Source organism: Varroa jacobsoni, unplaced genomic scaffold (genome assembly GCF_002532875.2).
Source record: "Varroa jacobsoni isolate VJ856 unplaced genomic scaffold, vjacob_1.0 scaffold_1065, whole genome shotgun sequence".
Taxonomy (NCBI): domain Eukaryota; kingdom Metazoa; phylum Arthropoda; class Arachnida; order Mesostigmata; family Varroidae; genus Varroa; species Varroa jacobsoni.
In genome coordinates this window covers 104991-124698 of record NW_019213967.1, presented here as the reverse complement: position 1 = coordinate 124698, position 19708 = coordinate 104991, and the positions used below count along the sequence as shown (strand labels likewise).

Genomic DNA, 19708 nt, shown 5'->3' with positions numbered 1-19708 from the left:
AAGCGGCCGATGAAGGCCTTTTAACTAAGCAACGTAAGCAAAGTACACTTTTCGGCTGATTCACTGCCGGAGATTTAAAAATTATTGATACGACACCGCTGAGGGTACAAAACGACAGCACACATCTATCGACAACAACTTGAATAGATATGAGTAGTAATAACGTCGAGCAAAAACAAATTAGGAAAGGAAATATAGAAGTGAACGACAGCGCAACGTGGAACAATTTCTGTAGTAAAAGAAAAACGTAGAATAAACCATTTGTTTATGAAACTACCAATTATATGAATATATAACAAGTCGAACATTTCTGTATCAATATCCTGAAAAATGCTGAATGTTCAACGTATAATGAGTTATAAAAAAAATCAACTTTCACTCAAAGGCTTTCTAATTGAAATTAAACAACAATTCACGCTTTCAAAGAAAACAAGTGAGCTAAAAAGCAGGTAAATTTTTGGCGCCCAGTTTTACCGCTAATGCCAAGTGGTGATTTTTTCGAACGCGCAAAGCGCACGGCCGGCGTCAGCAACAGCAAGCGCTACCATCTACTGAGCGATCAAGTCGAGTACCGAATGTTCTCTGGGTAGAGGACACCTGAGCATAACTGCAGCGACAACAGACCCAGAGGTCCTCCTTTACTGCGGCAGCCGTTGATATTTTGCTAGTCACTGCCGCAACTGCTTACGGAGGTTAGTTTTAACCTCGTTGCTGACAGGACTCCCCGTGTAGTTCATGCTAGGACTGCTAACGCCACAGTCCGTGACCCGTGAGTAGGCCCTTTCGCTCCATTTCACCCCACTCGCCACACACGGCCAATCCTCAGTATAGTCACCCTCGCCAACGCCAACTTCCCCCGGCTGCACCAACATGAATCATCCCTTGGAACAACTGCACTGCTCCCCTGTCCCTACCACTGCTGATGCCGCTCTAAGTCCGGCGCAACTCACCGCCGCCACCCCCAAGTGAGTCTGGCCCACTCTAGCAGGAAGGTACGTGTGACTCAATACAACAGATCCAATTGTGCTTAATACTACCGCTGAGGAGCAACTGCGGCTTCGAATGACTCTTCGTTAAAAACAGACTCCGCTGTGCTCTGCTGCTGCACAAGTTCTGTCTGTGCAGAATCAAAAATACGACGAACGTTGTCTTAAACTTGTGCGATTACATACTGCCCAGACCCTGCACCTTTAGACGAACCAAGTGGTACCAATAGTCGAAATTTCGAAGCACCTAGATTCACTAGAAGTTCTCCATCTATCGAGCATTTTATTTTTAGAAGATTTCATTCATTGGTTATTTGCAATGCTGGGGTGCTCAACGAACGAGCTGCTAAATAAACAGTGGCTATACCCAGCCGGGTATTCTTCTTAGAGATTCTACAAGCAAACTAGTTTCTAACGCGTCCAACAAAGCCTGTTTCGTCGCAAGCGGCATGGCGATGAGTAACACATAAAAGACGAAACAAAGAAGGGTAAAAATGATGGTTGTGAAGTCAGAAGCGAACCACGGAGAGCGCTGAGTATGATGACCGGCTGCGGTGATAAACTTGTACGATATCTTTAAGATCGAAGACGAGGGAGAAGCCGAGAACCAAAGAGGATAATACTACTGTGAACAGAATTGAACACTCGCTCATATTCATTGCACACATGGTCATCTTTGTAGAAATGCACTGGCTAGAGAGAAGGATAGCCAGAAACCAGGAGCCAATGAAGAATTTTCGTCGCACAAATGAAAAAACATCTCCGTTTTAGACTCGAGATCATGCCACCGAAGCATTATACCGGTAACCGCTAAAAGGTCATCTATCTGACCCCACAACCAAAAGTAGACAGACAAGCAGGCCGACAGGCCATATTAGTTCCGTTTTTTGTCTCCTAGGACAGCTCATTATTATGGTGCGCCTCAGGGCGTGAATATTGCTCCTGTTCACGTCCGTACTTCGTCGACGGATTAGCGAAGTGTGAAGTCATCAACTAAGGTTGTTGCTATACACACACTTTAGCATCATCAACGACAACAACAAACGATCTCTGTCAAAGAATAAAAGAAGGCGCTGAAAACGTTAGAACCAGTTTGTTTCCGTGAGCCAGTGGTTCAATCTAAGTTTCATTCGAACAGTTATTACCATCAGCAGCGTTGTCTCGTGGATTTCCACAAACGGATATAGTGTGTATGTATTGCAGATGAAGAAGACCGCCTGATCTGTTATTTGTTATTATTTTGCGTCTCGAAGCCGACGAGCATTGCCGTTCGTGGCTGTCAATCGCTATACGCTGGCAACTAGACCACGCTGTGCTTAGCATCAGCATGGTAGTGCCAAGCTCGTGCCGCCCGGTCTGCAGTCGCGATTTGATTGCTGGTAGTATCTTTAGAGGTAGCCGCAACTGCTACTGCCTGTGCTTTAGTAGACAGCAGCTGTCATTGTTGAGGCTAATAGGCGGCGTGGCCCTTATCCTTTTAGTTGACGGGGCATGGAGTGCTAGAGATGGCAGCTATCAACGAGACTTTCGGCCCAGCACCTTGGGTAAGTTTGCTTTCATTACCTGTACAGCATAACATGGAAGATATATCCAAAGAGCAAAGCTATCATGTACTATATATCAATACGAAGCAATGGCATTGGTTTATTTACCGTGCTACCTGAAACATACTCTTCAACCTGATCTATAATAGCCATATCTCCATTTGTCCAGAATTCATCATTCATCATATTCGGATCATACCCCATCCGAATGATAGAACTCTCAGCCTTCCCTAGAAATTACTCGGAAACAAATAGGCTTGTCAGCCTGATTTTCACATTCAACCTAAAAGCTGCGACTCTTTGTTTCGTAGCTAAACGAGAGACAAATTGAGCACCTGTAGCAAAGTCAGGTTCTAAATATTGGGACAAGTCAAAATCATTCTAGAAATATGTCATTTTTTTATCAAAAATATAAGATTAGAATCGAACACTTGGTGATATTCAGCAGGTTTATAATCTGGCACTGATTGCTACTGGCAATGCCCAGTTATTCGATTGGTCATTTGGTGATGCCCACACGGATTGCACAATGGACACGGTTCCCGTAGCATCATTGTTCCTGCGTTTCGCAATCTCAAATTGTTATAGATTGCTAATCGATTTGACAGTGATTAGCTGAACGAAACGAATGCAACATAATCGTCTGTTAGTTTAAGCATTTGTTACGAAAATCGAGCACGCTGCGAGGTCACTGAAGCAATCAGCTCTATACGTAACTAGTAGAAGAGCATATTTGATGCGTTTTGTTAGTGGTTTCATTGTTAAAGCACACCAGTGCTAGAAGCTACTATGGACCAATCGAAGTATATTGAGCGCCATTTTACATACTACTGAAACCGATTTGGCTCGATAGTCCAGCACCACTAAATAATTACTACTACATTACACTCCGAGAAATTCGTCTAGCGTCAGCCGTCTGCTAATGTAGTAATGAGTTGAGAGAAGTGCTTGCCGCTAGACGCGGTACCGAAACAGCAGAAGATCCATGGCCTGGTCGTTTCCTGAAGTCAAGTTTGTTTCAATAGCAACACTAAGGACATTGATTGTTTAGGGAAAGTCTTCGCCGCTCGTCGTCGTTTCATTTTGGTCAGTCTTTCTAGTCGATCGTTGGACGGTACGTACACACAGCAAATTTATCATTATTGCTCAGCCAGGCACAGTCACGTTAATTGAATTTTCCTGACCGCTCCGAGAGTAAATCGCCGAAGTAACGCAGAAGAGCACTTAAGATAAGATAGCCGCAGAGAGATAGCGACTCAGCGGCAGCAATTCTGTGATTCGACCTATTGCAATTTTGTTCTACGGGCCAAACGTGCTGGCCCGAGTTGAGTTAGCTAACTTGCCGTCCCTGATATCTACTTTGCCGTCCTTAGAGAAAGCCAGAGAATGAAACATTTTTTCTGGTTCTGTCCTGTTCGGCCTACTTCGTTTCGTGTACCATTCAAGCTATCTCATTAAAAAACCGTCCTGGTTTGTAGCAGCTGGCGTTTCTGATAACAGCAAAATGAGAGAATTGTCACCTTCGGACATGTAAAAGTATGACGATCGAAACAGGTGCTATCTGCGATAATTGTAGGGCGCTACGTATGATCTCCATTGGAATCCAGGGTATTTGTACTCTTAAATGGCTTTCGTTATTATTTACTGAACCAGATTATATCATAACTTTTTATTATATAGCAATTTTATCGATAATGGGGTATATTCTTATCAATGTTATCGCCATTTCGAAGCTATGTAAACTGAAAGTTGCCAATAAATCCTGGACATTTGAATTACTTCAATAGGCTTTTGTAACGTATTTTTCATTTAAGACGTTTGTGATCCTAACGACTTATATTTTAACTCGAGCATACATATTTATATGTAGATTTTTTCAAAGCCAAACCTTTAATAATGACTTGGTGTTATAGTACTAGACGATTATTGTAGCCCCAGGTGCCTAGAAGCCTTATCAAGGTTAGTCGGCAACAGATAATACTACAGGCTACCGATACCAGCAGGAGGCCTAAACGGAAGAATCTGCCAGAACTGGCACGTATGTAGTAGCAGACGAGTGGGACGCGCTTTGAAACGTAAGATCTAGCCATGATAATGAAAGTGTCCCAATATTCAATTTCCGATAAGGCGATAATATGTCGCTAACTGTGCAGTACTCAAGGTCTAGAAATTCTCAGTCTAATACAGAAGCTCTAGAAAACTTTGGATATCACCCCCGTTCAGCATTCGCTCGAATTTTTCTCGCCGAAATTAAAAAGACATTTGTCTAAAACGTAGGGTTTCTTCCAAATAAGCCCATTATACCTGATTCCAATAGTTAATTTTTTTCATATTCCATGAAGTGGTCGTAATATTTTGAAAGCCAAATCGCGTTCTTTACCCTAGCGTTATTATCGTAATCATTAGTACTGCTGAAAGATTCACCTCATTCAGGCGCGTGCAAATTTAAGCCATAATAGCTGCCTTTCTGTATTATCTCATTTAGTAATTGAGCTTCATAACAAAGCGATCATTAGGGCCCAAACCATTATCAAGCCTGTGGGTCATTTGGTAGTAAATTCTCGAGCGCCATATATAATATGCCCAGGAAAAGCTATGCCACAGAAAGTCGTCATTGTTTAGCCCTCATTTAGACGCTTGATTGCTATCAACTATCGCATTTCTGTCACCAGAGCGTAATCTTCTTTCAGCGGTTTTATTAGGCCGTCGTAAGTAATAGTCAGCATAAAATCTGTCGATATCAGCAAACTTTTATTCAGAACAGTACATCACAATCTAGAATCGAAATTGAATATTTTTATGTGCTGATAGAACAGTCGTCTAGCCTCGGCATGTCGTTGGCACTATTATTTTTATTACAGACGACAAGGTTTACGTCGTCTGCTATACGATGAATTTTCCCTCTCCATCTATTGGAATTGTTGAATAAAAAAAACATATGGAGACATTGAATATATAGTGCGTTTACAAGGCTTGGACATTGTGAGCTTTTTCTTACTTGGTTGTACTTTTTTTCAAGTTTACCAACAATCAGTGGCAAGAAGTAGACGCGTTACCTTCGAATTTATCTCGTACATTTGATAGTACACATCAAAGGAGAGTGTACTGCACTCCTACACAAAACAAGGCCGTTTTTATGTCCATCCATGTTTGAACGACCTCATATGTTTGCTCCTTCATAAAAAGAACCAATCGAACGTATTAAATACATCGATTTATAGGTTATTTTACCTCTAGTTACTTCAGTGCTACTTAGATCCTTTTATAGAGAGAACATACGGACGTGATTTCTAATTACAACACGTGGAATAATAAATTAATTTCCCCACCATTTGTCGTTAATGGCTGCTAAAAGCAGTAAACTCAATCTGCTTAGCACAGAGCGATGCTGAACTGCTAAAATTAGCAGTCGCTCCAGCGTCGCTTTGACACAGACATTGCGACAGCAACATGATATAGAATTTTTTAATGGTAATGTGTAGTATGAACACGATGGACTTGATTTATATGCCGCGATTTGTTCAGCTGAAAGATCTCAGCAACTTTATTCCAATAGCGGTGGTTACCGCGGTCAGCAGTAGTACGTGCGTCTACATTCGACCGTATGACAAGTCGATCTTTTCGTCCCTCAGGCGGGACGACATTAAAGGACAGATAATACAGTCACTGATACTCTTGCAGCTCCTGCTTCTGTAGCTTCTATCATTGTATTCGACCGTCGTGATCGCTGTCGTTGATGCTGCAGAAACGGCCGGTGATAACGATGATCCCGACCATCGTAGAGGGTAAGTGTAACGGCCCCGTCTGGAGCCTGCTCACTGTTGCTGCCACTAGCTTGAGTATTCATCTCGAGTAGGTCAGTGCAGCAGGTAGCCGAGCAGGAGCCGATCGTCCTAGCGGTAGGCATTTTTTACTAGTTTGCATACATGGCCTGCTGCTGCTGCTGCTGCTGCTGCCGCCGCCACCACCACCACCACCACCACCACCACCGCCGCCGCCGCCGCCGCCGCCGCCTCCTCCTGCCTTCACCCCCTTCGCTAGCTTATACCTAGTATACAGCGACAGCCGTATTACACCCCAAGACATCATGTGTGGCCACAACAGCAGGAATAGCAGAAGCGGCGCTGCTGTCATAAAGTGTGGGGGGTAAGGGTTCGGCTGGGCTCCTCCTAACGGCCGGCGATTACTCCCGACCTTCTTGTTTTCGTCGTGTCGCACAAGGAGGGCCAGTCTGCCGGCCAGTGGCCGGGGTCACCGCCCTGTTGTCCTACGTCTCTGGCGTGAAAGCTATTCACGTAACTTGCAGATTCTATTTGACCTAAACTCCTGCCAGCAGCCTAAACTGACCTGGTTGCCGGTGTTGTCGACATAGCCATTTATCGCTTGTGGCTGCCTGCCATTGCTGCACTTTCGCGGCGGCCATCGCCAGCGTTGAGCCGCCATTGCGGGCATCGTTCGTCCAAGCTTGGGCAGGTCACATACGGGAAACATCGAAAAACGAGTTGAGGGAAACCCCCGTCGCTGTGTATCGACAGCAGGAGACGATGAGGGCATTCACTGAAAGGGGCTGCCGAAGTGAACAGTGGCTAAGGTCGGTGGGCAATTCAGAAAATGCTAAACAAACTCGGAGCGGTGGTTGTGGGTGCAAGAAACGGAACCTATGAGTGTAGATATGTGAGGTGACTAGGTTCCAGAAGTTCCACACTGCCTGGTGCTGTTACGTTGAAAAGGAATAATGTAACCCTTATAGGAGTAAATGCCACATATTCTGGTGACGTGTTTCCAACAAGTAGCGTAACGTTACAACAAACGGGACGCGGACAGTTACAAGTGGTCCCAATGACTAGAAGTTAGTTAGTTTTCAAAAATGCCTCCCATCAATAGATGAATGAACAGAATTCGAATGACATCCACCACCGCAGCTGGATTACGGTAAACAAACTTCAGATACATGCATTTCTATAGCCGATTCAACGTTTACGTTTGTCATAACGTCCACTGTACGAATCGATAGATGTTATTCACTGATTTTAACATTACACTGCTCAAATGACTTCGGCAGAGCGTTTTTTTCATAGCGACAATCTGCTGCACTGCAGATTTAACTGCAACATTTTGCGTCACTCTCCTTTTTTATGTAACCAATAAATAGATATTATAACAATGATAGATAGCGGTGCCGTTTTTTATGTTAGGCAGTGTTCACGATCTGATTAGAGCTTCCCGTATAGACCTCCTCCTATGTATTATTTATTTCGAGTTAACTAGGTAGTCGCTTGGCTATTGTACAATGCTGTCAAGATCACATCGGCTTTTCCCCATCTATTTATATATAACAAATGGGACAAGACTGCATCGAGAAGTCAGTTGGGAGACTCCGTTATTCATGTCTGATAGCCAGATGCGAAGGTCGTAACCTATTACCTACCGAAGCGTTGTAGAGCGCCTTGTAGGAAAACAACTAATCAAACATCTTCTCAAAACCTTATAAACAAGCAGTTATAACCTCTTGGTGAGAGAAGCCGCATAGGGCTGTTTGTTCCGACATATTTCACCTCAGTTAGACAGATGTATATATTTATATACGATCTATCTATCCTATATTCTTGTTATCCTTCCTGTTCGTGAGACTGCGACGCGGAATCGAAGAGAGCTTTTCTCTGTTAGTGTTTACACCGTTCATCAAAAGGACACCGTCATTCTCCAGGGATTACGCCCTATGTTACTCAAATTATATTAAGAATCTCGCTGAATGTAGTTTATAATGGCTATACAGTTTCGCCATGATGTGCCACACATTCAATAGGATATTCTAGTGTAGGCTGGGCATGTAATAGCCAATAGAATTTGGTCAGTCACATTGTCTCCGAGGGTATAGTTCGAGTGAACCAATAGCATTGATGCAAAGTTCGTAAAACGTCTTTGAATCGAGCTGAATAGAAGATTATGTTGTAGTTAAGTGTAAGTAATGGTAAGTTTAAATCACAGTTGCCTTAGCCCGCAGGTGAAAATTGTTCGCAGACTGAATCCTCCAGGACGGTAAAGTCGCTTCTCAAGCTAGTTCTAGGCGGTACAAAACACTTTGTAGATATTTGGCGCAAATGAAAATCGAGAACCCTGTTTAACTAGCTCCTTAGTCGCAAGCATTGGTACGGCAGAAGTTTGAGTAGGCCTCTGCTTTAAGGGGGTCTCCGGTAAATGCTAGGGCGAACTTCAATTTTGCCGAATGCTTATCCATTACTTTCTTCAAAAATATTTCAATCCTCAACAGCGCTACGCACATAGGACACTGTGTGTTGAGGTGTAGCAATGATGAAGTGTACAATACAGCCTTGTTAACTAGCTTGGTGCTAATATTTGAGATAATTAATATAATAATTTTAGCAAATTGTTGTCAGCCCTTTGAACATCTCAGCCGGGACCAATACTGGAGAATAACTTGTTCTAAGTTATTTCAGCCTTCTAACGAGTAGGTCAAGTGGACGAATCTGATCCTCGCTTCATTGTACAACCAGCGTCGTATCTCCGAATGAAGATAATTTCGTCTGCCGAAAAAGTATCTGTTGGTGTCAGCGATATGTAGCAACGCGGTATATAAAAAGATGCGAATCAGCACACGCGCTGGTTAAAAAAGATGGGCCTGATCTTTCATCAGATTATTCTAATTTGTTGCCGGATAATATGGCCCCCTTGCTATGGGCACGAGAATCGCCCCCTGGTATGGTACCCTATGGTTGCTTGCACTCTTGCAGCAGGTCTCTGCCATCGACGAGGGAGCGCGCTGCGACAACAGTAGGAGAACGTAGAGTAAGCATTTATAGCAAAGTGGAAACCGTAACACGATCGGCTGCCGCTAAGTTCACAGGTAAACTTAGCTACACAGGAAGTGAATCACATCAACAAATATGACCGTCATATTTCCTTTTTAAGTTCCTTTATTTAGACTTGTAGCGTAAGAAAAAAATGTGGGCAAAAAATATCGTGTAAAAGCATAGTAATGGTATCCTTCAAATGAATATGCTTCCACCGATCTAACAGTACCCGATGTGATAGTGACATTTATCAAACGAATTCAAAACAAGACTTCGCAAAAGTTATAAAGCGCTTATAAACGGCAACTGCTGACTCGATGTATTTCTCCGGTGAATAACGGAGATCTATGTTTCGATGGGCCATCTGCCAACCATCTGGCCACTATACACATATAGAAACACGTTCATTGTACGTCTGGCTTTTTTGTCGCTGTACAACTTTTCGTTCCGTGTTTGTGGATGTTCGCTTCGGCTCTCTAGAATTTGCCACTGCTACCGCTGCCGCTCACCGCGCTCGATGTAATGCCACAGCAGGCTTCCCCTCCATGTGTGAGGCTGTCTCTCAGATCAGCGTCTCGCTCGGAGCCTGCAAAGAGCGATAGAGAAAAAGCAGTTAAGTTTCCTATAGGCCTATAATTATATCTGCAAGCCGTCTGGTGGAATGATCAGACTACCCATCCTCGGCGTATAGCTCGGCTCACCCATACATCGTCGCCACCGTACGATGTAGTTATTGTCCATTTACACATACTTCCTCCCTTCCGCGATTTTCCCTTTTCTTTTCTTCTTGAGGATGCGCCCCCCGCGCTGTAGCATTAAAGTCGTTGTAGTAGTAGTATTTATACGTTCAACTACGTTGCGATTGCGGTAGGAGCAGACGATTCTATCAGCTACCGCACAATGCTATGTTTGAACTCAATGTTTATCCCTAGCGAATCGACGGTAAAGGAACTGTTTCGCATCAGCGTTTTCTAGTGCCGTCTTCCCGGCCGGCACAGCGAACCGAGTTATCGGATTCACTATTCCTCGTCGCAGAGACAGCAGCTGCGTGCATAGTGAACAGAATCCATCTAATCATACCTAGAACCTTGCCTGTCGAATCCTCGAGCCTTTTTTTCCCCCCACTGAGAGGTAAGAGAAGCTGAGCATTAGTGTGCGTGGAGCGCCATGTGCCAAAAATCTTTTATAAGTGAACGAGAAAATAGCAAGTCCGCGCTTTTAGAACCTGCTCAAATCTTAACGATTCAGCACATTTTCAAGGGGGAGAGAGAGAGAGAGAGAGAGAGAGGGAGAGAGAGAGAGAGAGAGAGAGAGAGACGAACTAGTTAGCACGGAAGCGGCTAGCGACGGTTGAGAACAGCAACGGAACGGGCGAGGAGCGGCTAGTCATTGCACTGTAGCAGACAACGAAAACCGCCAGCGCCAGTCATGTATTTATTCTTTGATGGTCGCGACGGCAGTGGCGGCTGCCGCGAAGACCGAAGCGCTCTTCTTTCTGCTTCGTCTACCATTGGGTGCACTCCCTCTTGCGTGGTGTCCTTTCCGGTTCGATGTTTGTAAGAGAGGACCAAATGACCCGCACGATCCTCAGATGGGCCATCGCTTTGGCCTGTTCCGAGCCTGGCTTCTTTTCCGACTAAGCCCCCAAATGAAATAGAAGGTGAGGGGTAGGGGTATCTGGCAAAGCAATGATGTTATACGGGGCTGTGAAAAGCCGTCATTAGTGATCATCTCGCCCAACGATAATGAGCTGACGAGAACAGGCTTTACAGGGCTGAAATTTTCGCTGTCCATCCGTCAATTTTAAGCCCAACGAACACTGCGCAGAGCTAACCACATCCCCATCTTTTTCGGCGTTTTGCTTGAACAATGCACGCTATAACGATGCGGGCTTTATTTACCCTTTCGTGTACGGAAATCTGCGAAAGCAGCCATTTATCTGATAGAAAGTGAATAGATTTTTCTTAGGTACAATACTTTTAGCTAACTTCCGTCATTGGGTAAGATTCGGTGTGCACTCATCAGTGTATCCGCTGTAGCATTATTGCTGGAAGTATGTAGTTAGTGGAGAGCACCGTTAGCTATGGGCGTTGCTAGGTGGTTTCTTTCTTGACCGTTACAAGTCAAATCACAAACATGCTGAAACCTCGGTCTAACCAATGCCATGAACGGTATTTAATGTCAGGCAAGCTATTAAGTTGGATAATAAGTTACTCAAAAACTTCCCTTTCCTACCATCCATAAAAGCGCTGTAACGGTATTGTATTGTGAGTGCAAGCTAAACTCGGACGAATTTCTTAACGAAAGATTCTCCAGATGGAAAAAAGTGCAAATTTTGACGCCTTCTATAAAACTGTAGCTCATCACATTGTGGACACAGCGCGGGATATTTGGTTTGTGTACGATGACACCGCTCCGCAAATTGTGTGAATTTTGAAGACTACTATCTGAAGGCACTTTTGAAGCAAGATGGCTGACAAATAATTAAAAAACAATTCCGATAACACGCTGCAGCCACGAAACTGTTATTAATCACCTAAGCTCCTTCGAATTCGCTCAAATACTTGGATGTTCTATATATATTGTCTGAATCCTACAGGAAATTATGATTTAATGTTGTATCTCAGAATCTCGCCCGGTGTCGAGCGCCACACTGGCACCAATTTTTGTCAGTGATGGCAACTGGTGTCTGGTGGCACTAATCTAAACCATAAATCGGAAAGGGTGGCTACGAAAGAACCTAGAACTAGGATTCAATCAGACCTTCGTCCGGAAGTAATCATCCTTTGCGTTGAAACTGCATGAGCCATTGAGAATTGCTCCCTACGACTTAGGCAGTTAACCCAGTTGCATCGAGCCAGCCAGGCTATTGAAAAGATTCGCCACATGAAGGTAGGTTATCCATTTCCATAGTAACGCGAAGCCACACACGACAAAAGCCGCCCACCGAATAAAAGGTTTCGTTGTAGCCTCCGTATTCGCCAAATCTTTTATTTATACTTTCTACTTTCACTGAGCAGTCACCTTCAAGCTCCTAACTTTGACAAAAATCAACGTAAAACATCATTGGTGAACTTCTTTAAGATCACCCTTGCTACCTGGCGAAATGATACATATGATTTAATGGGAAATGGTACGAAAGGGTGATATCTGAACGGCTAATCGATGGCCACAAGTGTCACATGTAGCATTTGCCATTGAATTCTTGGTTCATCTTGCTTAAATCATTTTCTGCCATCATCCTACGTCCTGAATTAACGTCATGGCGAAATTAGGAAACAGACAGAACGGTTAGGTGTGATGAGCCTACGTCGTGCATTCAGAGGGCGAATACTTTTCCATGATCTGAGCCGGGGAAGGGAAAAAGATCGGATAGCTCTGTCAGGTATTTTTTCAGTACTTCAACAAAAAAAAACTGCCAGCTGTGTAGAAACAAAAAAAGAAAAAAGGAAAATTTTGAGTCTGGGCTGAAACGGATACTTAAGATAAGCGCGAAGCATACTTTTAGACAAAAAGGGTAAGTAGCTCAAAAGAGAAAAGAACTATACGTACGTGTTTGTTGTTATAATTAATCTGTGAACTTGTTTCATATTTATATAATAGCATCGGCCGTAGAAAAAGCACTGTCAGAAAGAGGCACATGGTAAGAGATGCTTAAAGTACATAGTTAGGTATATGGGAGCTGTGTAGATAGTTAACAAACTTTAGCGAATACTGGCGAGCAAAAATGGACACCATAGACATCAAAGTGATATCGCTATGTTAACACTAACATATTGAAATCAAACTTATATCTCAGCCGTAGTGTGACACACAAGAGAAACCGCATACGATCATAAAATGAATTGAAACAGGATAGATTAGCCTGGATTAGTTGAATGAATGAATGAAGATAAACGCTGTCACAAACCCCGTCATGCAAAGAAAGGTAGGCTATATATACAACATAGAAATCGTCGGTGGAACACGTTACGACCAAGCTGTAGTTCAAGAAAGGTATCACACGTTGAAATATTGCCGTGACCGCAGAGCGTTTACTTAACCCTATGGAGGGCTGATCGAGATCTGACGCTGCACCTTCCATCAAACTTGTTTTCAATCTTTAGACGCTATTCACATAGCAATGTGCCCACCTTTTCAACATCTTGTGTTCCCAGCAGTTAGGAAGACGGCCAGCCGATCTGTTTTCATGTTATGCCTTGCCGTTCGTCAATGTATAACAAAGCTATAGCTCGAAGTGCTTGCTGTGTGAGAGTACTAGGCTGGTCAACTGGGCTATAATATCGAGGAGTGTGACTGTGTGGGCAATTGTCATGAGCAATTCAAGCATGTACATAAGTTAAAAGAGCTGATATGTCAGACAGATAAGTATCCAAGAGGCAAAACGGCTAGAGGAGAGCGCGTGTGAGAGTTGAGAAGGGCAAGATATGCAAATGACGACCACAGAAATCGGACGATGCTAATGGAAAGGACATGAAGAACAGCCGAGCACAGGGGCAACGCACAATTCTAACTTAAATTCTTGAAGGGCTATCGAATTCGTTGCAGGGGATGAAAGTTCTGTGCTATGGGACCTGCGCGTGTAGATGGTGATTTTCTGAAATGCTGGGAATCAGATTTGACGGCGTCTACATTAGATTCCTACAGAAAATCGTGTTCTAATGCATAGCGGCGATATTGAAACGAATAGTGGCGAAGGAGTGGCGGGTATTTCTTAAGTCATTAGTAATTTCACTTGTTAGTATGGTAGATAAATCAATCAGAATCTGTTTTTTTTTTCGATATTTTTTTAAAGCATCGATTTCGACAGATTGCAAATCGACTGGAGCTTTGCAACGTTGCTATTTATACTTAACTTCCTGTAGGTAACGGTCTCTTCTTAATCATTGTGTGTGGATACAGTGCCTGAAAACGAAAATAGAGTTTAGGCGATCAAGTAGCGTTGTCCGCAATATCAAAAGGGTATGGCTCGATCGTATCCAATCTCAATATATATATACACTTTATATAAGTTGCTCCTGGCGTGAACTTAAGTTGAGACTCTCCACTGAGTATACTGTCACTTTCGGCAGAGGAAAAAGACTCAGTATTTGGATGTGATGAAATACTTCAGCGACTCGGCCTTCGTATCTGGCGACTGCTGAATAGAGAATGACTTGTTTAACTCGTTCAAAAGTTGACCTGAGAAACAACCTCCCAACGTCGTAAAGACGATTCTTCAAGACTCTTTGCTAGATGCTAACCGGTTGTGGATGAAAGGAGTATAGAATGACGTCACCTCCATATTAGAAGGGGTAATACTTGGATGCGATACGTTGAATGAATGAAGGCTGAAGACAGCTTTAACGCTGAAGGTAACTTTCAGTGGTCTAAGTAAACATAAATAATAGAGGGTGATATTATAGTACTCTGGTAGCCTTACGTACCTTGGCATTAATAAAAAGATGCTCTACAACGCTTTATATGCACGCGACAATCGGTTGGTTTATTAATACACGTTTGTAGTAAAAATAATTTTATTTTCCACTATCACTTTATAATGCAATACTAGTCTGTGGTATTTGCTCTTGCCTAATTTTTAAACAAGAAAAATTTGAACGCCCATTTCAGATAGCTATTGCAAGTTCCTAAGCTTTGATATTGTTCCGTTTAAAAGAAAGGACTCTTTAAAATTTTTTATTGTAAGCTTTTTTTTTTTTTGTAAACGTTGCGTACAAAACCAACCATGAACTCGTAAACTATTTTTTTTTTATTAGGATAGTAAGCAATTATGGATTTTCTACAAGTATTATATTTATTGAAAACCCATCATTTCGCGTTATCTACGTTAAACGTATGATAATTATAATTTGAATTAGTTGAAGTTTACAATTACCCCAGTTACACAGTAAAACAGACAAAAAAAAAATATATATATATCATAATGGTCTGATTTGTGAAAATGACAATAGCTATTATGGTTTTTGTATGGCTATTGCACGTGTTTTGGGCAGAGTAGTAGCTATTTTGTTAGTAGTAGTTTTTAGCTGCGCAGTTTATGGAAAAACATGATCCGGCAAACTAGATTGCGCTTTCGGTATATCACAAATAGATCTTACAGCTTATGTTTAAGCAAAGGGAACAGATATTAACACCGGTAGAATAGATGAAACCGATTATCGGCACATGTATACAATCAAATGCTTAGTAGGGTGATTTTAAACGTAGGTAACAACATCTAATCAGACCATCCGTTCAACTATGAAACGATGGCCATGTTACCGATGTACTTCAATCCGGACGTTAAATAGCGTATTTACACACAGTTTTTTCCCGTTTATACAGGCAGGAGCCCCTGCTCCTTAAGTCATCAGTTAGTAAGAACTATCAGCATTACCAACAAGTTTTGCCCTACTAGCCACTAGCTGCCCTTTCATCGATAGATAGGGTCGGCGGGGGGCCGATTACTTTTCATAATTTTCCTTATTTGCTATTATAGTGTTATGTATTCGTCTAGGCATGTAACTTCAATCTAGCCGGGAACTGAGTGGCTGAGTCTTTGTTGGTGACAGTAATTAAAGCAGGCTAAAGGTAGTTGCGGTCACCATCACATTTTCATTCCGTAACCAAGCTATCACATTGACTCGCTCTTCCATCGACCCTCTAACCGCTGACGGGGTCTAAATTTCTGTTATTCGCTCTACCGAAATCGAACCCTGGACTGCTACCCAATGCTAGACGTTTTTAATGAAATAAATTCCGTTGAATTTGTTAGTTTGTGTTTGAATATACGTACGGAAGCGTTCGGATCTAGCTATATATATGTATAGGTTGGTCATTTGACAAAATGTTTACCTGAGCCCAACCGCTGCATGGCCTTTTTTGGCAATGGCCAATTAGGACTCGGTGAGCCGGAATGCTATTGTGTCGGTCAACAGATCAACCCGCGCACGTAGCAACATTCGATGCTTCTTTTTGAAAAACAAAGCTCTTTATATACGTAGATGGTGAAGCTAGAAGTACAAATAGGCGCTTCCCAAGAGACGGTCGGTTAGCGCAAACGATACAGAGGATATGTATAATTAGCTTTCTGTGGAACTGGCGAAATATAGTACGACGCAATCGCGACTTCCTTAATTCTGGTTTTCCGTAAAAACATTACCTGTTACGCAGGTAAGTTGTTCTATATGAGATTTAGTGATCCTGCGCTGCATATGTGAACATGCGGGCATATTATTGGTGAACCGACCGAAGAGAAATTACTATATTTGCTTTACGGCTGTGCATACATATCGTGCATGAACGTGAAGGTCCTAGCAGACAGTTATAACGTTGCCGTTTAATATCAAACCATACAGGATTAGATGTACGTTTCAGTTTGACACTGAGGCCGAATGTACTGAGCACATTACCCCTGTTAGAAGCAATGGCTAGAATACAACTCTTATCACAGGGACGCTCCTTGACAATAAAATATAATTATTTAATTGTTTTATATCGATTTATATACATCTAGATGCATTACAAGGCGAGCCGAAAATTGTCATTAGTCTTACAAGTGAGCAGTTATTAGCATTGTTACTGCTACACAGGAGAAGCAATGCAGCATGAATGTATCCTGAAAGAGAACAGGAGCCGGTTTCAGACGTGCTCTCGATGCTTAACAATGCCACGTTTCAAAAAAACATGTTGAATAGAGTGACATCGAACGAAATATTAGCCAGTTAAACTTTGCAAGCCTCCGGCAGCTGTGTCCATTACCTGTACCCCTTAGGGCTGGGTTCAGCCATACGTACCGGCGCTGCGAGATGCAGTAGTTAGGGGGTTTCCAATTTGGCTGCGATGTAGACTTCTGTTATATCGACGGGGTACAGACACGCACAGACAAACGTGTAGAGACACGGCAAAAAGCGCTCCACAGGAAAGACGATCTGAATCTATTGGAACGTTTCATTGAGCAACAACTACACAGTTGTCCTTCTATTTCGGCTATTTCTTTATGTGCTTCAACCGTTCTCAGTACTACGGTCTTAAGGGACTGTATAAACGGCACCTTTCGTATCTTGCTATTTTAAGAAGTAGAACTTTTTTTTCGATATGCCAGCTTACAAAAAACTTTTAATTTGCTGGCACATAATCCTGGGTCTACGTATTTCCACTAACTCGTCGAGTAAAATGCTAGTTTGTATGAAAGTTGTTATCGTAAAGATTAAACTGAAGATTCTTTGGCATAGTAAAACCGCATCTCGTTAATTTTCGTTGAATCCTAACGTATGATGTATCGGCTTAATTTTTTTTGTTAAATATACGAGCAGTCCAAAATTTTCGACGACATCCGTGTACTAGCACAAAAAAACTTGATAAGTATATGAGAAAAGCTCTTGTTTAGAAGGATACACTATGAGTAACGCGTGTACATTCTCGGTAAGAATGAACAATGCGTTTCTCTAAATTGCACGGTATGACTAACCCTTTGAAAACTAAATGAGGCAACACGTATAGCCTGGAGGAGGAAAAAAATCCGCTTTCTTAAACTTTCGCCCCCAATTCACCCCACAAAAAATGATGTGATTCAACCTCTTGAGACGAGCCCTCTTGAGTTGCTACTTTGTGCTTCTAATAATCCAAATACAAGCACGTAAAAGTGTTACAAATACGAGTCAATAGGTTATAATATTTTAGAAGGGATCACAAAAAATATGTGGAATGGGGGCTCAAGTGGGGAAATGATGCTCCACACAATTGACACCCATAGAATATATCATGCGCTGTTATCCGTGGACTTCATTGTGGACTAAAAATATTGTTCTAGGCCAGTCAATTCATTCAACGATTGCCTAAAAGAAATTCTGTGAACGCGATGTATTGTTTGTCGCAAAGAAGCATGTATTACCTTTATCCAAGTACGTATGTTTATCCCGTTCCAGTTATTCTACGTAAATAAACGGGTCATTTCAAAGAATTACAATCAGTACATGTTAAACTTTATCTTTATATTTATGTCGAATCAATTAGGTATAAAGTTTTTAAGTTAACTATGCATATAATTTGCTTGCACATGAAGTCAACCAATTTATATTATATAAATACATATATAATTATAATATTATATATTTATATATTATAATTATATAAATATATATATATATATATATAATTTGCACTAAATCATAGAAGACCACATCTTATTTGAGGTGATTCGCGCCTATGAGTATCTAATTAATACTCTAGAGTCAGTACTATATATATATATATATATATATATATATATATATATATATCCTAGAGTCAGTAATTTATTTCGTAACTTATTTATTTTCCACCAACAAATTAAAGAAACGCATCACTTACTACCGTTATTTCCAATACTCTGCTCCGCTTATAGAAACGGGCGAGATCGTTTATATATATATATGATCAGTAATGTTATACAGCATTGCATTAGTATTACCTTTACCGTTACGGCCTACTCTGCCGTGTCCCGCGTTTTCAATGCCTTAACGTTACTTCGTTCTTAAATACAAGACCGCAACGTTCTTCAGCTCTAAGGCAACAGTCATCATCTCACCGATCAGGGCCCCTCGATCGGCCGCCGCTTTCATACGGCCCGGGGGCGTCCGTGACATTTATAAAGCCGACGCAAAAATGACAATGACACATCTTTTCAAGCTCTTTCATTTCTAAAGCTTTAGTAAAGAGTATTACGCAATGAGTCGCCACGTTATGTTTGGTGACTAATCACGCTGCTGATGATGGTAATAGAAAAGAGCTGATAGTTGCTGATATTGATGGGCTTAATGGACGTATCGCGCGGATGGCGAGGATACAAGAACGGTAGCGTTAAAAGCTCCAGGAAGAAAAAGCTTCTTTTTGTTGATACTGCTGCTATATCAAAGGTATTTCTTGGATTCATTTTGCAGCATACTTTAAAATCTGCATATGAAGAAACATGGCATTCTTAAAAAATCTTTTGAGCTACTGCCGTGCAACACAGATCTTCTGGCAAGGAAGCTTGTTTTCCTATAGTAGCGATGCCAGAGAGGCAGCACCAGGGTACCCGATGGAATCATGCCTAGCGGCGATATTGGACCTAAATATCGAAACATAAAGGCAACATCAAGTTAGCTTATAAATATGCGCATAAGTGCACGCTTTTCATTTCGTAATGCGTTTGCGCTTTGCAAAAATCCGATGTGGCAAAATCTATTCGATGAATCAGGTGGTTGCGACCCAAGAGGGTTATGGTCATATCAGTGTTGTCAGTGTCTGATTTTAATTAGCCCAGCTCTCGATTACCCATATCTAGGTAAAATGGACTCAAACCTAGGTCGAAATTTTAATGGAAAAACTTCATTGCTAGTCTGTCTCAACCTGACTGGACAATGTG

General features: G+C 42.1%; 1 protein-coding gene across 1 annotated transcript in view; it reads left to right on the top strand.

Annotated features, from left to right (window-relative positions):
- Positions 1 to 461: 461 nt before the first annotated feature.
- Positions 462 to 19708, top strand: part of LOC111266218 (uncharacterized) — a 107699-nt gene continuing 88452 nt past the window's right edge. Inside the window, exon 1 of the mRNA XM_022843516.2 lies at positions 462 to 2530. Coding sequence (XP_022699251.1) covers positions 2314 to 2530 — 217 coding nt within the window. The 5' untranslated portion in view covers positions 462 to 2313. The remainder of the gene's footprint in view (positions 2531 to 19708) is intronic.